This window comes from Elgaria multicarinata, chromosome 2, assembly GCF_023053635.1.
Source record: "Elgaria multicarinata webbii isolate HBS135686 ecotype San Diego chromosome 2, rElgMul1.1.pri, whole genome shotgun sequence".
NCBI classification, from domain to species: Eukaryota; Metazoa; Chordata; class Lepidosauria; order Squamata; family Anguidae; genus Elgaria; species Elgaria multicarinata.
Genome location: NC_086172.1, coordinates 163,577,395 through 163,601,638, shown reverse-complemented (window position 1 = coordinate 163,601,638; position 24,244 = coordinate 163,577,395). Strand labels below are relative to the sequence as shown.

The 24,244-nt window shown below is 42.5% G+C and overlaps 1 protein-coding gene across 2 annotated transcripts in view; it reads right to left on the bottom strand.

Moving 5' to 3' along the window:
• EVL (Enah/Vasp-like) overlaps positions 1-24,244 on the bottom strand; it is a 201,391-nt gene that overhangs the window by 75,035 nt on the left and 102,112 nt on the right. For both annotated transcript variants that reach the window (XM_063118041.1, XM_063118040.1), the window contains exons 2-3: positions 21,762-21,930; positions 18,249-18,429 (exon numbers count right to left, since the gene is read on the bottom strand). In XM_063118041.1, coding sequence (XP_062974111.1) covers positions 18,249-18,429; positions 21,762-21,930 — 350 coding nt within the window. The remainder of the gene's footprint in view (positions 1-18,248; positions 18,430-21,761; positions 21,931-24,244) is intronic.

Here is a 24,244-nt window from a genome sequence, read left to right as displayed (position 1 = left end):
CAGAATCCACCATTGAGTATAAATAAAACATAGTTGGAGCAGCAAAAAACAAAACAAAACCAGAAAGTACAAGCCAAACATCATGGCACATTCTTGCTGGGAAAGGAAGAAGGAACCTGTGCGGAGTGGAGAACATGTGGGGAGTGTGGATGTCTGAAAAGGAAATGCCATGAATGACCAGCCGTGAGTTGGCTGTGTAGTTGGCTGTGCCATGATTGACTGGCTATATGTTGGCTGTGCCATGATTGACTGGCTATGTGTTGGCTGTGCCATGATCAACCGGCTGTGAGTTGGCTGCAGACATCCAGGGTGAGGCCAGCATAGGAAGCTGCCTTATACCACTGGTCTATCTCACTCAGCATTGTTGACACTAACTGGCAGTGATCCTCCTGGCTTTCAGAAAGGAATCTTTCACAGCCCTACCTGGAGATGCCAGGGATTGAACCTGGGACCTTCTGCATGCAAAGCAGGTGCTCTACCACTGAACTATGGCCCTTCCACTGAGCTGCAACAGCAGCATGATCCCAGAGCAGTATGGTCCCACTCTTTATTCTATGTGTGAGGATGACTAGACAGAAGGTGACATCACATTGGAGGTCTAGGAGGGAGATCTAGGCCAAAAGGGCAGCAAGGGAGAATGAGTAGAGTCATTGAAGAGTATAAGAGAACTCTTCTCATCTTAACAAGTGCTTAGAGCATAAGAACATAAAAGCCATGCTGGATCAGACCAAAGGTCCATCTAGACCAGCATTCTCTTCACACAGTAGCCAACCAGCTGCCCATGAGAAACCCACAAGCAGGTCATGAGTGCAACAACACTCTCCCACCCATGTTCCCTGGCAACTGATGTACATGGCACGTCGTTGTTGTTGTTTATTCGTTCAGTCGGTTCCGACTCTTCGTGACTTCATGGACCAGCCCACCCCAGAGCTTTCTGTCAGTCGTCGCCACCCCGAGCTCCCCCAAGGTCAAGTCTGTCTCCTCTCATACCGGAGGTAGCATATACCCATCAGGACTAGTAGACACTGAAGGTCTTCTCTTCCATGAATTAGTCTAACCTCCTTTTAAAGCCATCCAAATTGATGGCCATCACTATGTCTTGTGGCTGCAAATTCCAAAGTTTCTATGCACTGTGTCCTGAATCATCCACCAATCAGTGTTTCACAGTATGACCATGAGCAAGTCTTTCTTCGCAGAAGAAACAATGGGCACCTTTTGGCTCTCTCTGGAAATAGGCATTAAGGGTGACAGAAGCCTGAAAGAATACTTGTACATTCTCTTCTGTGGCTTAATTCAGCCCCTATTAATTCTCAATATGAATCTTTGCTGCTGCTGCTGCTTCCTCTTTTTGTTTTTTGGTTTCTGAAGCCATTTTTCTGTCAATGTAGCGGAAACCTCGAGAAGCTTTCCCACGAGCTGTTTTTTTTTTAATGTGCTTCAAAGTGACTGTGGGAAATCCTGTGCTGCTTTAGATATATAAACAGCAGCAATTCTTTTCCTACTGCATTTCTAAACAGAGATAGTGGAGACACTACCCCACACACCCAAGATAATTTGAAGAGAATCTGTTAACTCCAAACAAGTTCAAAGGCACAGCAAGAAAAGAGGAAAAGTGATGTGCTTTTGGTTCTTTAGTCAATGTCACAATCATATAGACATAGGAAGAGCCAGGCTGGATCAGACCAAGGGTCTACCTAGTCCAGCAATCAAATCACACAGTGGCCAACCAACTGTCAACCAGGAAACCACAAGAAGGACATGGTGCCACAGCACCCTCCCACCCATGTTCCCCAACAACTAGTGTATACAAGCTCACTGCTTCTGATACTGGAGGTTGCACTTAGCCATCAGGACTCGTAGTCACTGATAGCCTTCTCCTCCAGGAATTTATCCAACCCCCTTTTAAAGCCATTCAAATTGGTGGCCATCACTACATCTTGTAGTAGTGAATTCCATCGTTTAATTATGCGCTGTGTGAAGAAGTATTTCCTTTTATGTGTCCTGGATCTCCCACCAATCACTTTCATGGGATGACCCTGGTTTCTAGAATTATGAGAGAGGAAGAAAAATGTCTCCCTATCCACATTCTCCATAATTTTGTACACCTCTATCACGTCTCCTCCTAGCCTCCTTTTTTCAAAGTTAAACAATCCCAGCTGTTGCAACCGTCCTTCATAGTCATAATTTATTGTTAAAGCTAAAGTCATAACACAGTAATTCAATATCTTCTAACTCAAACAAAGAGTCCTGTGGCACCATGAAGCCCAACAGATTCATGATATCAGCTTTCCCCAATCTGGAGCCTTTGGCCATGATAGGTGGTGTAGTCCAGAAAATCTCCAGGGCATCAGATTGGCAAAGGCTGCAATGAACAAGCATGAGAAATGCTAAACATCTGGGTAGTTTTCAGAGAATATTTTCCCCTCCTAAAAGTACTACTTCTCTGTGCACAAAATCGTTCGAGCTAAAATGAAACTCAGAATACTTTTGTCACTATTTTACCATGTGCATTTTTTTTAGTCCATCTAGAGCTAGTCAAAAACAGAAACATTACACAAGACGCTGGCCTCATTCCATGCCATCTGGGATCCCTTTGTAAACTAGACTTTTCATGAGAATGTCCCAAATGGTAAATTAGCACACCAAGCTACAGTTTAGTCAGATTATCATTTATATCAGGGATAGGCAACTTTGAGAGGTCCAGGGGCAATTTTCACTCCCTGGAACCCCTCCCCCATGAACACAATTTTTTTAATGGCATCAGTAGTTGCTATAGGCACCTTTCCTCCCAAGAATTTTTAATGAATTCGGGTAAATTCAGGGGGCTGCAGGGACCGCGTGTGGACTGAGGATTATGTGTTGTCCACCCTTGTTCTATGTGTCCCATTGGGTTCAATCAGAAGTAAGTCCCATTGGGTTCAACTGTGCTTACTTCCAGATAAATAGGTATATAGCAGCCGTAGGATGATAAAAGGTGGAATTCCGTACATACTTTCAGGTCAATTGGGGCATCTTGTCTGTTAGGACCTGCTCTTTGTCCCATGATTTTTAGAGAAGACTAATGGGAGAGTAAAGAGTACGGCTTCCTTGGTAGTGGTGCCTGAACTCTGTAATTCCCTGAAAAAAGAAGCTCACTAAATCACATTTGATTAGTTTCTGCCAGCAAGTTGAAACTTATATTTAGCATTTTCAAAGGTTTTCACACAAAGCTAAGGGGTCCAATTTCTATCTGCTGCTGTTTTAATATGTCCTTTGCTTGTATAGTTTATAGAACATGTTTTTATGGCATTTAATGGTTTGTTTGGGGTTTTATGCTGATCCATTAGATGATAAATAGATATTAGATATTATGATATTTTAAATACTTCTGGACAGGGTGGATTTGATTTAAATCAATTTGATTTAAATCATGATTTAAATCACTACTCAGAAAGACTCGATTTAATTATGTGACTTCCCCACCCCAAAAGTACACTCTTCCTCGCTATATTTTTCACAGCTCAGAGTTACCAAAGACTCATTCTTGCTGGTATAATCTTAATATTTACAACCAGATGGTTTCATTTTTAGAATAGCAACTTTTCAGATTACAGTTATATAAAAAAATACTGATTTGGTTATATTATTAGAAACACATCATAGATAGATAATTATTAAATTATTGCGAGGTGAACTATCTCCAGTTTAATAGGTTAATCATTCATATTTGGACAACTTTTCTGCTGTACTTTATTAGAAGGAGAAAAATAATCTTACAGAAACCTCTGGAAGAGCATGACATTGTGAATGGATTAATGGAATTCAGTTAACAAAAATTTAAACAGCCTCATGCTACATAATTAAAAACTAATCCTTATTTCATGATGAATAACCTTTGGACTATAATGTATCTTAAACAGAAAATTATCTTGGGATAGATTTTTCCCCAAAAAGCATTTTATTAAAAAAAATCCAATTTAAACAATAAAAAATCTGATTTTTTTAAAAAAAAAACTGATTTTTTTTTATATCATTGATTTTTATCTACTCTGCTTCTGGATTAACCAACATGGAGTAGAAGGGTGTAAACTTGTGCACTGGCATCTTGGGAAAGGGCACGGCTGGCTAACACCCTGAACAGGTCCAAGGGTATAAGGCAGCTACTTCCTGAAGCTAAGCAGGTTTTGGCCTGGGTAGTGCTTAGAGGGGAGACCGCATGGGAATCCCATGCAGTCACGTTGAGTTCCCCGATGGAAGAAATGTGGGATATAAATAATAATAATAAAAAACCAAATAAACAGGACCACCCCACACAAAATCTTGTTGCAGATTCCCTCTCATTGTTTTTTGTATCTAAGTTTCCTTCATAATCTCCTTTTCTTAGTGTTGCATATCTCAATACCACTTCTTTTATTTATTCCCTTTCTTCACTGGCTCCTTGAAGTTTGTTCTGTTTAAGTAGAAATATGTGTATTTTTATTACCTTCCCATTATACTCCCATATATGTTGTTATCGTACCTATTTAAATACTACCCCTTCCAAAAACACCACCAATGAAATAAGCTAAAATAAGCTAATTGATAAAATAATATCAATTGCATAAATAGTTGCTGAATGGCAACAGGAGCCTTGTGACCATTCAGTTCCTGACATTAGCTAATAAGTGTTTCGATCTTTTTGCAAAATACTCTTTCATCCTATCTTAATTGCATCCAATGTGTCACTAAAAGCTCTGTAAAGATGAAAGCTTTCCAGACACTTGGAGGCAATGTTGCATAGTGTAACTGACGGTGGTATTGTCTTCTCTGTGTCCCACCACAGCCCCTGGTTTTGCAGACTTTCTTAGAACTTCATGAAAAAGCCAAAACAAGTCCCTTGAAATGCAGCTACCAATGCGTCAACATTCTGTTATGAGCATAACACATGCTGCAAAATCATTTTGTTATGATGACTTAGGGCATGGCTAGACAGGGCGATATCCCGGTGATCGCCCCAGGATCATCCCTGTGCGTCCACATGACGCACAGGTCATCCCGGGAGCAGGGAGGGACGATCCCTGCCTTGACCCGGGATATCGCCCTACTCTACTTTGTGGCAATGTTACCAAGCACTTAGCACTTCAAAAACTGTAAACACTATATACATCTGGATACCTTTTATATTTATAACTTTTCCTTATTACCTTTAAAGAAAAAAATATATGGATATTCTAAAATAAAAAAAATGCTTACCAAAAGATAAGAATTGCTACAAAACAAAAAAACATTATAAGTCAAAACTGTGACAGCACTGCTGTGTTGCATAGCGTACTTCCACTGCTCAGAACGTGGCTTTTTGAACTTTGGCTTGTGCAAACTGAAGCACAGCAGCTGAGAGATCAAGGTTTTGAGCAATATTGTTCTAGATGGACATCACACCTGCATCAGGCCCCATAAATCCTCTGGGTGGCCCTGAAAAACTGACCAAAGGGACTCCTCGCCCAGGGCACTATTTATCCTAGGACCGGCCCTGACCTGGAGTTATGGCCATCGTCATCCTTGCCTGAAGTGAACCTTTATATTCTTTGACAATACATTTGAGCAGTCATGAAGGATGTGCTCAGCAGAAACAAGTTTCTATTTTAAAAGGAACACTGTCATATGATGGCATTGCAGGGCAAGAAAAAACGAGAAACTCTCCCTCAGGATTTTTGTGCCCTCCAGGCTGAATGTCAAAACATTACAGTGAGTTCATGTGAGGGGGGGGCAGGTGGGGGGGGAAGGTCCTTGCCAAGGCTTTTACTATAGAGTTGGTGGTTCTTCGATACAGATGAGCAAGAAACCCCATTGGAATTGTCTAGCAGAGGAACTCTTGGATGGAAGTGGAATGATCCTATTACTTTAGTCAATGTTACACATCCCAGGCATAACAAAATGCTTTAAGGGTTCTTCTCCATTTACTTAAGAGTGTGGCTATTGGGCAGTATCCATTGCTGTCACAATAGAGTTGCAGTAGCACAAACCCACACTAGAACAGAAGAAGTGCCCTGCTGGATCAGACCGAGGGTCCATCTAGTCCAGCACTCTGTTCACACAGTGGCCAACCAGCTGACGACCAGCAACCAACAAAGCAGGACATGGTGCAACAGCACCCTCCCACCCATGTTCCCCATCAACTGGTACACACAGGCTTACTGCCTCTGATACTGGAGGTAGCACACAGCAATCAGCAGTAGTAGCCACTGATAGCCTTTTCCACAAATTTATTCACCCCCCTTTGAAAGCCATCCAAATTGGTGGCCATCACTGCATCTTGTGATAGTGAGTTCCATACCTTAACTATGCACTGTGTGAAGAAGTACTTCCTTTCATTTGTCCTGGATCTCCCACCAATCAGCCTCATGGGATGACCTCGGGTTCTAGTATTTTGAGAGAGGGAGAAAAATGTCTCCCTATCCACATTGTCCATACCATGCATAATTTTGTACACCTCTATCGTGTCTTGCCTTAGCCTCCTTTTTTCCAAGCTAAACAATCCCAGCTGTTGTAACCTTCCTTCATAGGGTAGATGCTCCAGCCTCTTTATCATTTTAGTTGTCCTTTTCTGCATTTTTTCAGGTCTATAATATCCCTTTTTAGATGTGTTGACCAGAATTGTTCACAGTATTCTAAGTATGGTTGCACCATAGATTTGTATAAGGGCAGTATGATACTAGCAGTTTTATTCTCAATTCCTTTTCTTATAATGCCTAACATGGAGTTTGCCTTCTTTACAGCAGCCTCACACTGGATGGACATTTTCATCAAACTGACCATCACAACCCCAAGATCTCTTTCTTGTTCGGTAACCGCCAGCTCATATCCCTGCTTGGAGAGATCCCTTTGGAGCTCTTCACAATCCCTTTGTGTTTTAACAACCTTAAATAATTTGGTTTCATCGGCAAACTTGGCCACTTCACTACTTGGCTACTTCACTGCTCTCTAGTGTGATTTTATTTTATTTATTTATTATTTATATCCTGCCTTTTTCCTCCAAGAAACCCATAATCCTCCTCCTCTCCATTTTATCCTCACAACAACAACCCTGTGAGGTAGGTTTGGCTGAGAGTCTGTGACTGGCCCAAAGTCACCCAGTGATCTTCCATGGCCGAGTGGAGACTAGAACCAGGATCGCCTGACTCCTAGTCCAACACTCTAACCAGTACACCACACTGGCTCTCCTGAATGATGTCATTAGTGCTTGCTAAGCAAAGGAAAAAAGCAGTGATTTGCGGGCGAATTTCAATGGCAAATAATGACTTTTCCCCTTTGCTAATGGCAATGCATTAGCACTGTAACAGCGCTATGCACTGCCACTGGATTGGACTTCCCCATCCACTCCTCCCCATTGCAGGCCCCTGCATACACCTCAAATCTGCTCTGGCAGAACCCTCCAGAGCAGATTTGGGAGGCATGCAGGGAGGAGGGAGAATTTGTAAACATATTCTGCAATTTTAAAGCAAAAGATATTTTCATAAGATGTTTTTAATTGCTGAAAAACTGGACACCACTGTCCTAACATTCTAAATCTGAAGCTGACATGCCACCCTGAGAACATGCTGTTTGCTTCAGTTAAAACAAAACAGACCCAACTGAAAGCACACTGAGTGCTAAGAATTCTTCCTGCTATCCCGCTGTATCGATAGATTAAATTAGGCTACACAAGTGGGTGTCTGAGTTAAGTAAGCGGTGGGAGTGATGCTGCCAAACACTTGACTGAACTATGTAGGCCTTGCAAACACCTACATATTAAGTGTTGGGAAGCCAGTATATGAAGCAAACAAATGTTAAAAATAGGACATCCAATAATATTTTAAGTAATTGAAGTCACCAAATTGATGTGTTTACTTCTTTCTCCACTGTTACGTTAACATTGCACTTTCTACGTTATGGCTATTCTGTAACTAGCCTTTCCATTTTTTTAGCCAGAGCTCTACACAGATCCAAGACAAGTCCTCCTTTCTAGGAAAATGGAGGACAATATATATTCATTCATTCATTCATTCATTTATTTATTTATTACATTTCTATACCGCCCAATAGCCCGAGCTCTCTGGGCGGTTCACAAGCTATCTGGGCAGTTCACATAAATTCATTTCATGTATTCATTTCAATACATTTGTGAAAGGATGTTATATTTTTGCATTCAGCTCCAAGAAACTGTTTAAAAAACAACAACTGTAATCACATTCAGGATCCAAAATGAAACCCCCAAACTCTCCTGTATTAAATATCGTAACAACAACCAGAGTTTGGAAATGCAAGTTGGGTTTTCTTTACCTTTTGGCAAACTTGCACAACCATTTTGATTCAGTGATGACGGAAGCAAGGCAGGTGAAGTGCTATGGTGAATGCTCGCTCTGGGCATACTTAATCCCAAATTGTTTCATCTGGGATTGGTAATGACGGCATGAATTGCAGCCAGGATCTGAAACCAGGATTTGAGGCTTGTTTTCAAATCCTGGTCAAGAAGGAACCCGGTAAGCATTAACCAGGGTTAGCATCACTGCAGACTTAACTATTGACCATGATTATGGCTGCCAGGGGAAGAGCATTCTTGCATTCAAGAGAAAAGGGGCTGGGGAGGAAACATACAACTTACAGACCACTCTTGATCTCTCAACCATGGTTAGAAACAGGAAATGCTACGTCTGTGCTATGTTGGACAAAGCCAACAATGCAAGAGGACACAAAACTGCAATAACCGAACCAGAATTCTGATATGCATACAAAAGTCTTACATACATTTTATTACAATGTATACATATTTATTGTACCTGTATCCAAATATGCAACTCCTAAAGGCATTGCCCTAGCTAATTTGAATTGCCACCACCCACCAACATACTTCTAAAATGGCTGAAGTCTCGTTAGCTGCTAGATAATTTTTAGATTCTGGATGTAACGGTATTGGGGGGTGAGGTGGCTATATGTAATGCAACTAACATTTATCTTTCTTCCCCCTTCCACCCCCACCCCACCATTCCATGCTTCACAACTGCTTCTACATTCCTGATACATTACAAGAACAAAAAAACTATTTGCTAAATCAGATTATATATAAGTATCATGAGTTTTTCTTGGTCCTGGATTTGTCTTACAGTTATGGTTGATTGCTCAAAGTTTAGACATATGTTGTCTCTGCGTATACCGTCCGTTTGGTTTTAATGGTTTTTAAACTCTGTATACTGTTTTTTAATGATTTTGAATCTTTGTAAATCGCCCAGAACGCTTCGGCTATGGGATGGTACAGAAACAATAATGATGCTGATAATAATAATGATAATAATAATAATTGGAGCATATGCAGTTTTGCATTTTACATTCATTTCAATCATAGCAACTACAGGAATACAATGGAGTTTCCTTCTGCTGCCCTCATCACTTCCAGCTCTCTGAGTAATCATTTGGGGTCCCTTGGGCTACAGAGCACTGGACTTTAGCCCCAAGGTCCAGCTCTAGGTGCACCATTGCAAATTAGTCTGTGTTAAAAACAAAGATAATTCAGGGTGGCTTCCTTACATCTTATGAGCCTCATGTGGCGCAGAGCGGTAAAGCAGCAGTTTCTACAGCTGAAACTCTCCCCATGGCCTGAGTTCGATCCCAGCGGAAGCTAGTTTCAGGCAGCCGGCTCGGGTCGACTCAGCCTTCCATCCTCCCGAGGTCGGTAAAATGAGTACCCAGTTAGCTGGGGGAAAGGTAATAACGGCCGGGGAAGGCAACGGCAAACCACCCCGCTATAAGGCCTGCCAAGAAAACATCAGCAAAAGCTGGCATCCCTCCAAGAGTCAGTAATGACTCAGTGCTTGCACGAGAGGTTCCTTTCCTTTCCTTACATCTTGGTCAGATCACACCAGATGTGTGGGTTGTTCTGCATTCTGAGAGGGCTTGACTTTATGAGCTACCTGCTGCCAATAATTTTTATATTTCAATTTAATATAATAAAAAGTGAATGGCAGGCCGGTTCTGCCAAGCAACAGGGTGCCACAAGAGCGCAAAGGCAGGAATTGGTGCAGCAAGACTTTATGCTGTGTTGGCTCTAGCAAGGAGGAGAATCCCATCCGGGGCTTGTTTATATGGCTTCTTTACCCCCAACATAAGTACGCAGATTCATGTTTCAGGACACATGATGCAGCCACCCATTTGCCGCAGCGCCGGGTTTTTAACGCAGTAATGCGCATATTTGTAGTTGCGATTTACCACGACTTTTGGATCAACATCTGAGTTTGCACCGCATTAGATTTATGTGTCCTTGGGGATGCTAAATCGCATTTTGCCATGTGTGCGTAACTTTGAGGGCAGGACAAAGTGATTGGCTGATTTCCCTCCTTCCCTCCTATCGCATCTTCTGGCTGCCTCGTTCCTTCCCACCATTTTCATGTTGACGGAGCTTTAAAATTAAAACAAAGAGGGAGGAATGGGCAGCAAGAGGGAGGAGACGTGTTCAGTCCCCCTCTCGCATCCTCCTCAGCTTCCATGTTCCTTTTCGCCCTTGGTTTTCCTCTTCCATGAATCTGCGGAGCTCTGCATATAAAATTCATAACTTCACTCATCTCTACTCCATAGCATCGTATGTGTGCATGTGCGCATTAATAACTGCACTGCAAAAACAATTTCAGGAGATAAATTGCTGTTGATGCTGCAGTGTGACGCTCTTTACCTAGATTCGAATCAATGAAAATTTGGGGTTATATTCAATGAGGAGCAATCCCATTGTCATATAGATGGGGGCCTGGTTTCCTCTTCAGGCAGCAAATGTCTTCGGCCAGAAAGTAAACCCAAGTTATTAGGTATTTCCTCAATGGTTTCACGAATCTGCAACCCAGAGCACAACATAAAGGTGAAGCCTATTATGTTCTAGTTCTCTCCTTTTGCCCATTTTTTCTCTTTCTTTGCCCAGGTCACAGTGATAATGTCAACTTATAGCAAGGTCTAAGATGCCACAAGGTAACACTGCTTAACATTTGTACAAAGTGCTTCACATGCATTATCCAGTTGTAATCCTTATAGCAAAACTTTAAAATAAGACAGTATTATCCCCCATATTGCAGATGGGAGGACTGAGGCTGAGAGAGAGCAGCTTGCCTAAGGCCACCTAAGTAAATTAAGTAAATTCATGGCAGAGATGAAATTTGAACAGGCAACTTCCTGATTTGTAGCCGAGTCTCTTAGCCAGTACCCATCATCAGCTCTTAATCCTCTTAATCTCCAAAAAGATTTACAGTGGAATCCCATACAAACATTACCAGAGTTCAATTGCTGTGAAGGATGGCAGCTTTATAATGTTAACTACCAAAGACTACAGATTGCAGACTCTTCAGCAACTTGTTCCAGATTTATCGAATGAAATCAAACCTATTAAATACAGGACGGGCAAAAGGCAAACAAATGGAAGGTTTCCATAAGATACAGGAGAAACCACAAATAAATAGTGAATCTAGTGAAAAGACATAAAGTTAAAACTGTATGAAGTTCAAGAACCAAAATACTCCTCAGTTTTAGAAATAGATGATTCAAGCAAATCGTGTTATTTTTTAATAAACCTTCCCCTAATAGCTTCTGGAATCAGCACAGGGCATTAGCACTCTTAATACAGTAACTTTCTCTTTCCCATTTAAAAATAACTATTTTACAAGCAGCAGGTCAAAAGACGGAATTCAGCCTTTGGGAATCGAGTCAAATAACGGGAACAACAGTAAACAAGCCAGCCCTGTACTGCATTCAGAACGATAGATGCAGGACTTTTACTCGAAAGGCCAAAATAAATTTTGCAACACCTTATTTTTATTTATTTTTTACCTTTTATTGTGAATTTAACCAAGCAGAAAAGGAAAAAAAGTGAAATAAATAAATAAATTAAAAAGAAAGAACAAGAATTGCATGCATAGGAACGTCAATTTTTAAATACACCATTCTTTTTTAAAAAAGGGGGAAGGAGTTATGCATAGGTTTCAAATAAATATCCATGTATTTATCCACTTGCAAGTGGTGCCACCCGTTCTATTTTGGGAGGTGAACATTTATCCTTCCAACATAATAATATCAGTGTTTTAGCTGTCGTAAGGGCTCAGAAAATCTATTCACGCTGACCATGCATTAACTTCCAAGAAAACGGTAGGTAGTTTAGGAGCACATGCATCGCGTTCATATTAAAGACCGTTTCAAAACAAAGTTTATTCTTATTATGACTTCCTCTCAAAAGGAAGCAACCACTAGGCATTGCCAAAACATATGAATCAAGGAAGCATTAGGTCCATTGCACCTCCAACAGTTTTGCAAATTAGACAAACCCAGGGTCTAAGACAGGAATAGAGCAGAGAATTGGAGCATCCTATTTGGCCTAATCAATGGATTGTGGTCTTAGTGTCTGTACCTGAAGTTTCTACGCACCTTAGGCTACGCCTTGTGCAAGCTTGTTTCGTGTTTATTGGACTCCACAGCACCACTTTAATAAGGGTTTCACAGCACCTTAAAGACTAAGGTAGTGTCGATATGACACTACTTCCCCCTCTGATTGCCCCGAAAACCCGCAGCATCACTGCAACGAAGCAGTAGTGATAGAGTTACACGCAGGAGTGACTATGGTCTATCCACCCCAGGAAAAAACTGCAATGCCAGTTAAAAACAGCTTCATTCTTGCTATATTGAACGTAAAATAATAATAATAAAAATATTTTTTAAGGGAGAAAGAGATGGATATGGAGGAGGAAACAGCAGAGTCATCGGTCAGAAAAACCGCAGCACCGGAGGCCATTCGGCTTATTTATTTATTTATTACATTTCTATACCGCCCAATAGCTGCAGCTCTCTGGGCGGTTCACAAGCCCACCCCCCTGCCCTGCATTCCTGTGCTTGCCCTGCCCTGACCCTGCCTTAGCAACACCCACTTCCTTAACCCAAACTGAGGCCACCGCCGACAGATAAAGAAACAATGTGGTGACTTCAGAGCACCTGAAAAAGTCATGGTAAACGAAACCGTGCCATTTGAGGGGGCGGGGAGCTCGATGTGGCTAGCTGCAAGTTGGCAGCTGCGTCGTTTAAACAATGCAGTGCCACTGCACAACCACTATTATTATTATTATTATTTATATCCTGCCTTTTTCCCAGTACTCAAGGCAGTTTAAAAGATTAAAACATGTACAATTAAAACATATAAATACAAATTACAAAACTTAAAATAGAATTAAACCTACAGTAAAATTAAAAACATGTTAAAAAACATTAAAAACTGTAACAGGTTAAAAGGGGAGATTCAATACATCAACACAGGTCCAGTATAGTTCCTAAAGGCTGCTGGAACAAAAAAGTTTTTGCCTGCCTCCGAAGCTGTAGCACAGAGGGAGCCAGCCTAGCCTCCCCGGGAAGGGAGTTCCAGAGCCTTGGAGCAGCCACGGAGAAGGCCCTCTCCCGGCATGGGGGAATACAGGGCATATAGACAAGCCTGAAGAAAGCCATCCAAGTGGCAGTGAGGAGATGCCAAGTGGAGCTATTGCCGCTTCATAAGTCCTGCCAGCTTCCTGCAGCAAGGGCAGAAGGTGGTGGTGGAGATATTTTCTTAACGGTCCCCTTCTTTTGATGTGAATGGAAGGAAAATTACTATGCTAGCTCTAGGGCTGGTGCAATTTTGGATCGTTTTGGAAATGGGTCAGAGGAGCCAAGGGGGCTTAGGGTTCTCTGGAACCTTGGGCAGGCCCATCATGCTCTTGGAACTCATGGAGGGAGCGTAGCTCAGTGGAAGAGCACGTGCTTTGCATGCAGAAGGTCCTAAATACAATCCCCAGCATTTCCTTGGAGATGGTATGATTGCTGCCAGTCAAATAAAGCTGCTGCCAATCAGTGTCGCCAATACTGGATTATATGGACCCTGTGGTCTAATTCAGTATAATTGCTACCTCTGATTCCTATGTAATCCCTTGTTTTCGCCTGCACTGCTGGCAGAATACCACTGGTGTTCATTCATACCCATGAATCTTTTCCAAGGTGTCTTCGGTGGCGCAAGTGCCATTCCCAGCAGAAGCTCTTCCTCTCTGCCGGTGGAGTGGCACTTACACCACTTTCTACAGCTCTTCAAATGGCCAAAGGCTAGCTACAGGATTGCAGCCTATAGGCTTTTGTGGACTGAAGCCTACTTCATTAGGTGTGTAACGAGTTATCTTCAGTTGCCAAGTATATGGGCACAGGAGGGGGGACTTAGGCAGTGAGGTCAAAAGATTATGAATGGAAGGAGGACAGTCTGTGAGCATTTCTACATTGCTTACTCGGGGCTTTGTGTCTAGCCGGTTCTTTTGCACAATTGTTATGGGCTGCATTACATGGTCAGAAAAGGGTGACCACGTGCTTTGAAGTGAATACTTCCCCTCCCTTCACTTCTATTGAGACAGTGCCATCTAGTGTCAGAAAAGCCTGCTTTTTCCCGGATATAACTACATTAAAAGTGGTTCTTTTCTGCAGTGGCCAATCACGAGCATGCAATACATCAACTCATTTAGAGGAGCCCTATGACATTATTATAAGAACATAAGAAGTGCCATACTGGATCAGAGCAAGGATCCATACAAGATAGGCACAATGACTGGAGATTTATTACTGTGCTTATCTTGTATGCATCTGAACTTTGTATAGAAATATCACAGACTAACTCTTGAATTTGATGACCTTTTGGCCCCAATGTACATTACAATGTACATTACTTTTCCTTCCTCTATACTCATGTGTGTGTGTGTGTGTTGCTATATCTGCCAGTTGAGGACTAATGAAGTGCACTCTAGTTTGAAAAAGCTTATTCCACAAAAACTGTTAGTCTTTTACATTGCAACAAGATTCTTTTATTATTATTATTATTATTATTTATATAGCACCATCAGTGTACCTGGTGCTGTACAGAGTAAAACAATAAAATAGCAAAACCCTGCCGCATAGGCTTACATTCTAATAGAATCATAATAAAACAATAAGAAGTTATTATTATTAGTTTTAGTTTTGCTGTAATAGACTAGCATGCCTATCCTTCTAGAATTGTGTATTGTACTCAATTCATCCTTCAATTAATCTTTATTTGTTTAAAACCAAAGGTCTTCGCAAAACAGAAGAGAAAAGGGGGAACAAAACAAATCCAAAATAAAGGTTCAACTCAGGTCATCTCCACCAGTAATACATATGTTTATACATAATTTTGTCTATTTTAAAAAGCAGTCGTTGCAAGGAATAAAACTTGGTACATAACATATTTGTCCTGAACAGCCAAAAGCTTGTAATTTTTTCTTCAAAATGTCTTCTCAACAGGACAAGAAAGGAAACTGGCTTTTCCCAGCAACAATATATTGGGTTTGTTCAGACAACACACTAAGCCATGGTTAGACCACTAACCCTTTTGCAGAAAATGGTTAGTGAGTGTTTAAACCATGGTTATGTAGCCACCATGGTTAGGAATGGTTCACATAACACACTTAAGCCATAATGCTTAACCACCGTGGCTTAGCGTGTCGTCTGAACAGGGTCATTATTGTCAACTAACCCTGTTGTAGTGAAAAGTGTTTTGGGGGTGTCTTGGTCTTCAATGGGCCATTAATACCCATTCGTTTTATAAGAGACCTGTTCCTGATGGAGATGGAAATGGCTAGAACTGTATTTTTTTTAAAAAAAAAAAAAAACAGATCAACACAACGGATTGCATTTTGGGGGCATGGCTATGAAGACTGCCATGCTGAGCACATGCACTTCAAAATTTACTACTACACCCACCGCTTTGGACTAGCTGCTCCTTCCTAATCTACCTTCTCCCAGGGTTCTTGCAAGGACCAAATTAGCCCTGGGCCAGTCTTGCACTGTAGTCAGCTGGAGCAAATCGCATGGGATCCTCTAAAGCCAATGGAGAAGTTGGAACTTAACTACAGCTACCCAAGTTGACCTTCTGACATCCAAATGGCAACCAGTCCTCTTAACAGCCCAAAGACCTGGGCCATGTTTATATGACTCCGTTTTGCCTCCTAATTCCCCCCAAACCCTGCAGCATCTTTTGACTCTGCAAAGCAGAGCCAAAAGAGTTACACAGCTGGGGCGTGGGCTATCCTGCCTGGGGAAAATTGGAGCACCGGCAGGGATGGGAGCAAATATCGGGGGCGGGGGGACTTAAAGAACAGAGCAATATAACCCTGCCACAATGTATAATCTGGGGTTAAGAAAGGGGTGACGAAAGCAGGCGCACCAGTTCTAGCACTGTTACATATTGATTGCCCTTACTTTCGCTCCCCGACTTACATCACAAGGAGGCCATTGCAAGGCTTGTCAAGCCCATCCCCTGCCCTGCATTCCCGGCCCACCTTACGCCAGGATCCACCCCTGTTATGCCCACTTTCCAAACCCCGAACTGTGAAGCCACCACTGTCAGACAGGAAACAACAGTGGTGACATCAGCGCAATGAGAAAAGTCACACGAAATCAACACTTTGAAACAACGCAGTTTCAGTGGGGAAAGCCTGACGTGGCTGCGAGCTGGCGTCTGTGTCCTATAAACAATGCAGCAGCACTGCACAGCCACGATGGGGTATTCAGAGTGCACAGACAAGCCCCAGAACTCCCGAACAAGAACTTTTGACTATAACATAAACCTTTATTATGACAGTCAATAGAATACTTAAGAGCATACACTGACATTTGGAATGTCAGACTTTTGGTCTTACTAGATCATGTTACTCACAGCCACATACTGTACATATGTTCTTCCTCTATGGAAGGCAGCTGGGTCAATGTTTGCAGCTGAGAGCAAATATACTTTGAAGAAACCTGAGCTGTCAGTTTTAACGTATAAACTTTCACGAGGTTCATAAGGCTGCAGACCGAAACACGTTTACCTCAAACCGGTTCCCATTGATTTAACGGAACTTGACTTCCAAAGAAGCATGCTTAAAAATCACATCTATCTAAAACTTTGCATGATTAATACTGTTAAAAATCAACTGTGGGCTACCGGTTAGGAAACATATTTAAAGAATGCATGATCTCAAGTTTAGCCTTCGGAATCAACCGCTGAATGTCTGGAAGATAGCCAAACAAGCCCTTCTAGAGAGCAATACAAGATAAAGTAAACAAGCTGTTACAGTCAGGAGGTTTCATTGTAAATCCATGCTCTGCCAATAGGATACCTGAGGATTCTAATGCCAGGAGCTCACCTACAACTAGCACCGCTGCTGCCACTGCACTAGTTGCTTATCTTCGCACCTGTAGTGATGCAGTTGCAACTCAGCCAGCTTTGCGTGTAGCTTTCCAAGCAGTAAGGGCAATAGAGCTGTTTATTCTCTCAGGGGCTTTAAGGGCTGTTTTAGTGCTTTTAGATCAGGGGTTTTGGACCTCTTTCCAATGACGGCTGACCTCAATTTCAGAGATGCTCTCAAGAGCCACATTCCAGAAGTGCATAGAGACAAAGGAGAGAGGGAGAAATACCGAAAATACCAGCATATTTTAGCTTTTTACAACCTTTTTACAACCTTACGACAGGCATTTCAACCTTTTAGATTGTTGAAGAAATTGTACAAAAGCCAAGAAACTACCGAACAAAAGTTGGTTGGGGTCGGGGGGGGGGAGGAGGCAGGAACCACTTCGTTCTGTGGAGACGGGCTGGCTATCAGGGGAACCCTTGAGAGCCAAAATAGGATCCCAGACAGGCTGGATCTGGTCCCCAGGTTTAAGGTTCAACACCTCTGTTTTAGTTCTCCACACTATTTTAATTTGCTGCTGCATTATATATTTATTTTACCCCTTACTGCTGGCTTTCCTATGTGCTGTTGTAATCAATGATTATTGTTTTGTATTCTATGCTTTTAATTTACCAATACGCCGCTGAGAGAACCCTGGTTTTTGAGCAGTCTAAAAAGTGTAACAAGTAAATAGCAATAAATAAATAGCAAGGATTTCTCATGTAACATGCACTTTGACCCCAAGTATCCACAAATGCTGTTTTTAGCTACAGTTAAAGTTGCCTGCCAAGATGTGAAATCCGCAGTGTTGTTCTCATACAATTTAGTATCACTCCCCAGAAAGCTTGCCCTGGAACAGGAAAATGTTTTAAAGAAAGCAAACCGCCGACTCAGCTCTAACAGTATGACACCTGTCTTTACCCTTGCTTGCTTTAGAATGGAAGGGAGATCCTGTGCTAATGAATGAGGCAAATAAATATTGACAGTAGGCGTGGAATGACAACAGAGGAGGCACGCTGAAGAGGGGGGGGGAAGGACAAATGTATTTGCTCAACTTACCTCCATCTTGCTGCGAGTTCATGATATTCAGAGCAAACAGCATTGCATTTGAGAATGTGGTGGCCTCTTCCTTGCTAGCGAAGTTCAGTCCATAAACCTGCCGCGCATCACGCCATTGATGGAATGTTGGCGTTGCCTGATTGTACTTCAGTCCTTTCACAATTGAATAATTAATCACTACCTGAAATTGAAATGGGAGAGATGGGACAGTCACTCGAGAAAGAAGGAAAGAAAGAGAAAGGCTGTGTTTTAATAATGGTTTTATGCGCTGCTGTAATGTTAATGTTACATTATTATTATTATTATTATTATTATTATTATTATTATTTATTTATATAGCACCATCAATGTACATGGTGCTGTACAGAGTAAAACAGTAATGATGTTTTGCTTTTATTGTTTTACTAGCTGATAATTTTATTTCATTTTTTTACCGTTGTAAGCAGACTTGGGAAGATGAATAACCTAAAAGGTGGGATAGAAATCTATTAAATAATAATAAATTAGCAACCATTGCAGGAAACAGAAAGGATTACTCTCTCCTTTTGGAAACCTGTTCCCATAATGACATAACACAGGCATTTCTACATGAGGCATTTATTCCACACCTTAACTAAGGCTTCTGGTTCCGGATTTTTTGCAGGATTAGGATCAGCTCCTTTGCACATGCTTTTTTCTGGGTTTTTTCTTTCTCTGCCTTTCTCAATGTTTCATTACACAGCCACAAGATGGCACTGCGACATAGTGGAATTGTGCAATTACACAGGACCTTCATTCTGCTATTTCTAAATATTACCAGATTTTTCTCATTAGGAAAAATGTGATAATGGTTACAAAGCATGGGAGAGGCCCTGGAAGATGACAATGTCAGTAAAAGCACCTTCAAACTATCGTGAGGGAGCAATCCCAAGTGCAAAAAAAAAACTTCATGTAGAAAGGCTCACAGAAGAAATTGCAGGAAAAGGTGCTTGTCTTCACACCTCTTGAAACTTGGTTTCTGTCTGTATGAAGGAGCCTTCCAGATGGATGCACTGGATTACAACTCCATCATCCCCAGTGGCCATGCTGCCTAGGGATAATGGGAGTTTTGTCCAATGATCTGGACAAAGTAAACAAGCAAAGTAAACAAGCCCCCACCTCAATAATCTCCCAAGAAAATGTCTCACATACAAGTTAATGGTTGCCAAAACTCTTGAAAAGAGATGCTACTATTGAGGTGTAGCTTTCATTTATTTTTATTTTTTCTTTCCTAATTATGATTGGATAATTAGAATTTCCATTAAAATGTAGGTTTTGCACCCAGTGCTTATTTATCTATTTATTCTTTCAGCTTTACATTCTGATTCAGTTCTACTATGTAACCTTTGTGTTTTAAGGCCCAAGACAGCTTGAAACAAGAACATTTAAAACAAGATGAGAACAGAAGCAACATTCCATTATCAAAACACAACATCAGGACAAAGCAAAAGCAGTGCAAAGCTCCCAGATACACCCACATCTGAAATAGCTAGAAAGGCTTTTGCCCTCTTTCTAAAAGCCAAGGGAAAGTGTAAGGGTCCACACATTTTGCTTTGCATTACTAGCCATCCATTAGGTCTGATTGCCATTGCCCCATCCCCTCCACCGAGTCCTGTGTTCACACACCAGAGGACCGGGGCAAAGGGTGGGATCCAGCAGGGAACGCCCTGAGGAAGGGAGAAGTAGTGACAGAGATTTGTATTGGCTCTGCCTTCTTCAAAAGCCCCAGACACAACGAAACAAGACACATCCCTTCCCAGTGTCTTCTACCCAGCATGTGCAGGTCTTTTGCAGAAGCGGCACCTATTGCTCTCACTGCTGCCTCCGACTCTGTGCCTTTGATCTAGCTGCCATCTAGACAGATTTGAAATCTACTGTGGTCTCTGTGTAAGACAACAGGCATTTGTGTGTGTGCTAGAATCCATGTATTTCTCCTTCAGAGAAGAGTTGTGTGTTTGTTGTTGTTGTTGTTTAAAAAATCCATCCTTTGGAAAGGTATATTGGGGTGGGGGTGGGTGGGAGAGAGAGACCGACCTGATGGCAGGAAAGAAACAGCGGAAGCTGTTTTAGGGAGCTGCCTAATACTGAGCTGCCCAATACCGTGGATCCATCTAAGCTCAGTATTGTTGACACTGACTGGCAACAGCTCTCAGGGTTTAAGGTAGGAGTGTGTTTCCAGCCCTCCCTGGAGACACTGGGGATTGAACTTGTGTCCTTCTGCATACAAAGCAGCTGCTCTACCACTGAGCTACGGCTCATACCAGGTCAGACAATTTCCCACCTAGTCCAGTATTGTGTCAGTTGATGGTACTTCTCCAAGGTCTTGGGCAGAGAGGGATTTCCCCCAACACCTCCTACATGCCTCTTCTGATTGCAGATGCTGGGGATTGAACTGGGCCCTTCTGCAAGCAAAGCAATTGCTCCACAACCAAGCTATGGTCTCTCCCGATGAGGCCTGAGCAAGGCTTCCAAGAGTAGGGCTCCAGTGACCTACACTCACAGCTCCTTGTACTTCCCCATGTCCCTGACTCCTTGTTCCTCCCCCCCCCCACACACATATCTCCTTTTTCCTTCCTCCCCACCCACCCATGGACTGGTCCCTGACTTCATAGGGCAGCTACCCCTAACCTCCCATTCACCCCATTTTTTCATTTCACATAGTTCATTTCCCTCCAGCTGCCACAAATCTTCCATGCAGTTTGGAATTGGAGTACTTTAAGCAAGATAGATAGCTGTATGCAGGAGAGGAGGGAAAGGGCCGTAGACCATCAGCAGAGCACACGGTTCACATACAGAAGATCTCAGGTTCAATCCCCAGCATTTCCAGGTAGGGCCGGGAAAGGCTCTTGCCTAAAGACCCTGGAGGGCTACTGCCAGTTGGCTGAGATATTTCTGACCTAGATGGACCAGCAGTCTGACTCAGTATAAAGAAACTTCCTATGTTGAACGTACACAATGGGAAGAATCCAACAGGTCATCGATTCTCTTCCGCCCTGAACAAGTAGCCACCACTGCTTGCACGATGGCGATTTAACGCTTCTGGATCAACCCCAAACGAGCGGCAATGCTAGTTAATGGGGGGAAAGCAGGCCAGCAGAACTTGCATAAGGGAGCTCCACCAGCCTGCCTTTTCCCCAAAACAAACATTTCTTCTCGTTTTGGGGCTTCCCCTAGGAAGCGCTATATCTTGGTTGCGCAACGGAATTGGCAAGACACGCTGTTTGTGGAAGGGAACCGGTAAGAAGAAGAAAATTGGCAGAGGCAAGATGTTTTGTCCTCCAGAAGTTTTGGAACCACAAAACATCCCAACATTCCTGCCCATGCTGGCTGGGGATGATGGGAGCTGAATTCCAAAACATCTAGAGGGCAACAGGTTCGAGACGAGTGATGTACTCTCACCACAAAATAAAGAGAGGCAAGACATATATAGCACAGAACAGCTATAGGCCTCTCAAATCACAGAAGGGGAAAATTTTGAAAACCACAATTACTCACTTGCTGATCTTGTAGCTTAACTCCGACTACTCTAAACGTGTTACTGGCAGTGTTGTGGTAGATGTTGATTCGGCTGAAGCCTTGCTGGCCGGGCTTTATTGGCACCCATTTCTTACTGGTATCGTCATAGACCATAACTGACGCCCGGGCTTGGCAAATACTCTGTTCACTGAAAAGGAAACAAACAAGCATAAGCTATAAGCCAATGACAAGCATGAAATCCACGGCACATTTTATAGGCTGAAACACGGATGCTTGAAGATTTAGTTCAGTCCCCATTTTTCAGAGAATCAACTTGACTCACACTTTCCAGACTAAATATGTGGATCAGAATGCCGTCTACCTTCGGTTTTTCAACTTCCCCAAATTTTGCAATACAGCTCTCAGTTCAAGGAACATATCAAAATGCTTGCTTTAGGATAAGATGCATACAAAAATGTGTGTTTTAGCAGGGAACCTGACAAAAATGACTATTTTAGGACAAAATGCCTACAAAAATGTGTACCTTGTGAAAAAATACCTTCATATTTAAATGCAAATTTGTGTGTAGTTTAAAAAACTGAAATAATTCAGTTTGATGTAAAATCAAGATGGAATGGATTGATGAATGAACACATGGGAAACTGACATGAGAACATAAGAAGATCAAACCAAGAGTCCACCTAGTTCAGCATTCTGTTCACATAGTGGCAACCAGCTGTTGATCGGAACTCATAAGCAGGACATGAATGTTCGTGGGTCATTTTGACGACAACGTCAGCCTCCTGCTCCATTTCCCAGTTTTAGCGATAAAAAATAAACCTCAGAAAACCCAACTCTTATGAGATATATTGGAATTTGTCGGGATTTCCTGCTGCGCGCAGGTGAAGTTGCGCTATAAATGCCCACAAAACGGCACTGTCCCATTAAGCTGCACAAGGCATGTGGTTGATGCTCTCTTCCTTGTGTAATTTCAGCTCGTTGCAAATGCAGAAGAGAAGCAGGATGCAGAGCTATGGTAGGGAACATGATTTCCCCCCATCTGAAGGAGTCTAGAGTCTCTTCAAGGCCTCAGGCAAATGTTATTGTAATACCATTACTAAAGATAATTTTATTGGGGTGGTAGGGTTTGAATCTGTGGCTCTATGCATGCAAAAACATGTGATCTACTCCACTAAGATATGACCCCTGCCCAGTTTAGTGCATTTAGAGCTTTTTGAAAACTTGGCCCTGCTATATTGTCTTCCACATGTTGTCTTGGTTGTATGTGTCAAGCCACCAGATTTCAGGGACCCTGAGTTTATTTATATTTATTTATTTAATGCTGGATGGAAAAAAACCTACATTGTTAGTTGGCACCGAAAACCAAGAAGGGTTAGCACCTGCCTAATGTGCAGTGATAAAGATTGGGTGCTATGACACTAAAGGCCTGATTCTGAGCCATGAGGGACTGAACCTCTGAAATCCACCAGGATGGTAACTCCTGATGAGCCCAGCAACCCAGAAGGCTGGGGTGGGTGGTGATCTCTTAAGTATTCTGATCCTGAGCAGGCATGCTGGAAAAACCCGCCCAGTGAACTGCCCAGAGAGCTCCGTCTATTACATTTATTACAGAAATGTAATAAATAAATAAATAAATAAAGATGAACTAAATCTTTAGTTCATGAGGAATCCACTGCGGACTGGTCTCCCCAGGCCACTCAGAGTCCACGGACTTCCAGATTTATTTATTTATTTTACTTTCCTGACATGTACGCAAATTCATTCATGGGAAAACACACACATTTCTGCTGAGATATATGCCACGCTGGAAAATATACACAGGGAAATGTAGGGATGAATCCAGGAGTCTGACTGAATCCAGGAGTCCAATGGACTCCTCCACATCTGCCCCTCCCCCATGCTACAGCCACCACTGACACAGCGGGGGTAAGTGAACGATTTATGGAACCTCCATTGCGCATGCAATGGAGGCTCCAGAAATGGCGCACTTCCCCTCTGCATTAATGGCGGCTGTAAAGGCCCCATTGACGCAGTTGGGGGGGGGGGGGAGTGTGTCATTTCAGCAGCAGGGCTGGATGGCTGCTGAGCACTCATCAGGCCATGCTGAGCTTAGCCAAACCTCAGAGGCAGCTTGTTTGGCTGATGAGCAGGGGAAGGCAGCCGACCAGGCAGATGCAGGTGAATTCGCCCACTCCTAGGGAAAAGTCATAGAATCACAGAATAGTAAAGTTGGAAGGGGCCTACAAGGCCATCGAGTCCAACCCCCTGCTCAATGCAGGAATCCACCCTAAAGCATCCCTGACAGATGCCTGTCCAGCTGCCTCTTGAAGGCCTCTAGTGTGGGAGAGCCCACAATCTCCAAATGGAATGGGGGACAATATGCTAAATGTTATGCACTAATATTAATTATGTAAATTGTTATGAACTTTCTTACAGAATTATTTCTGCACAATGGGGAGAAAATCGAATCAGTCTGTGAATGGACGCTGCACAGTCCACGA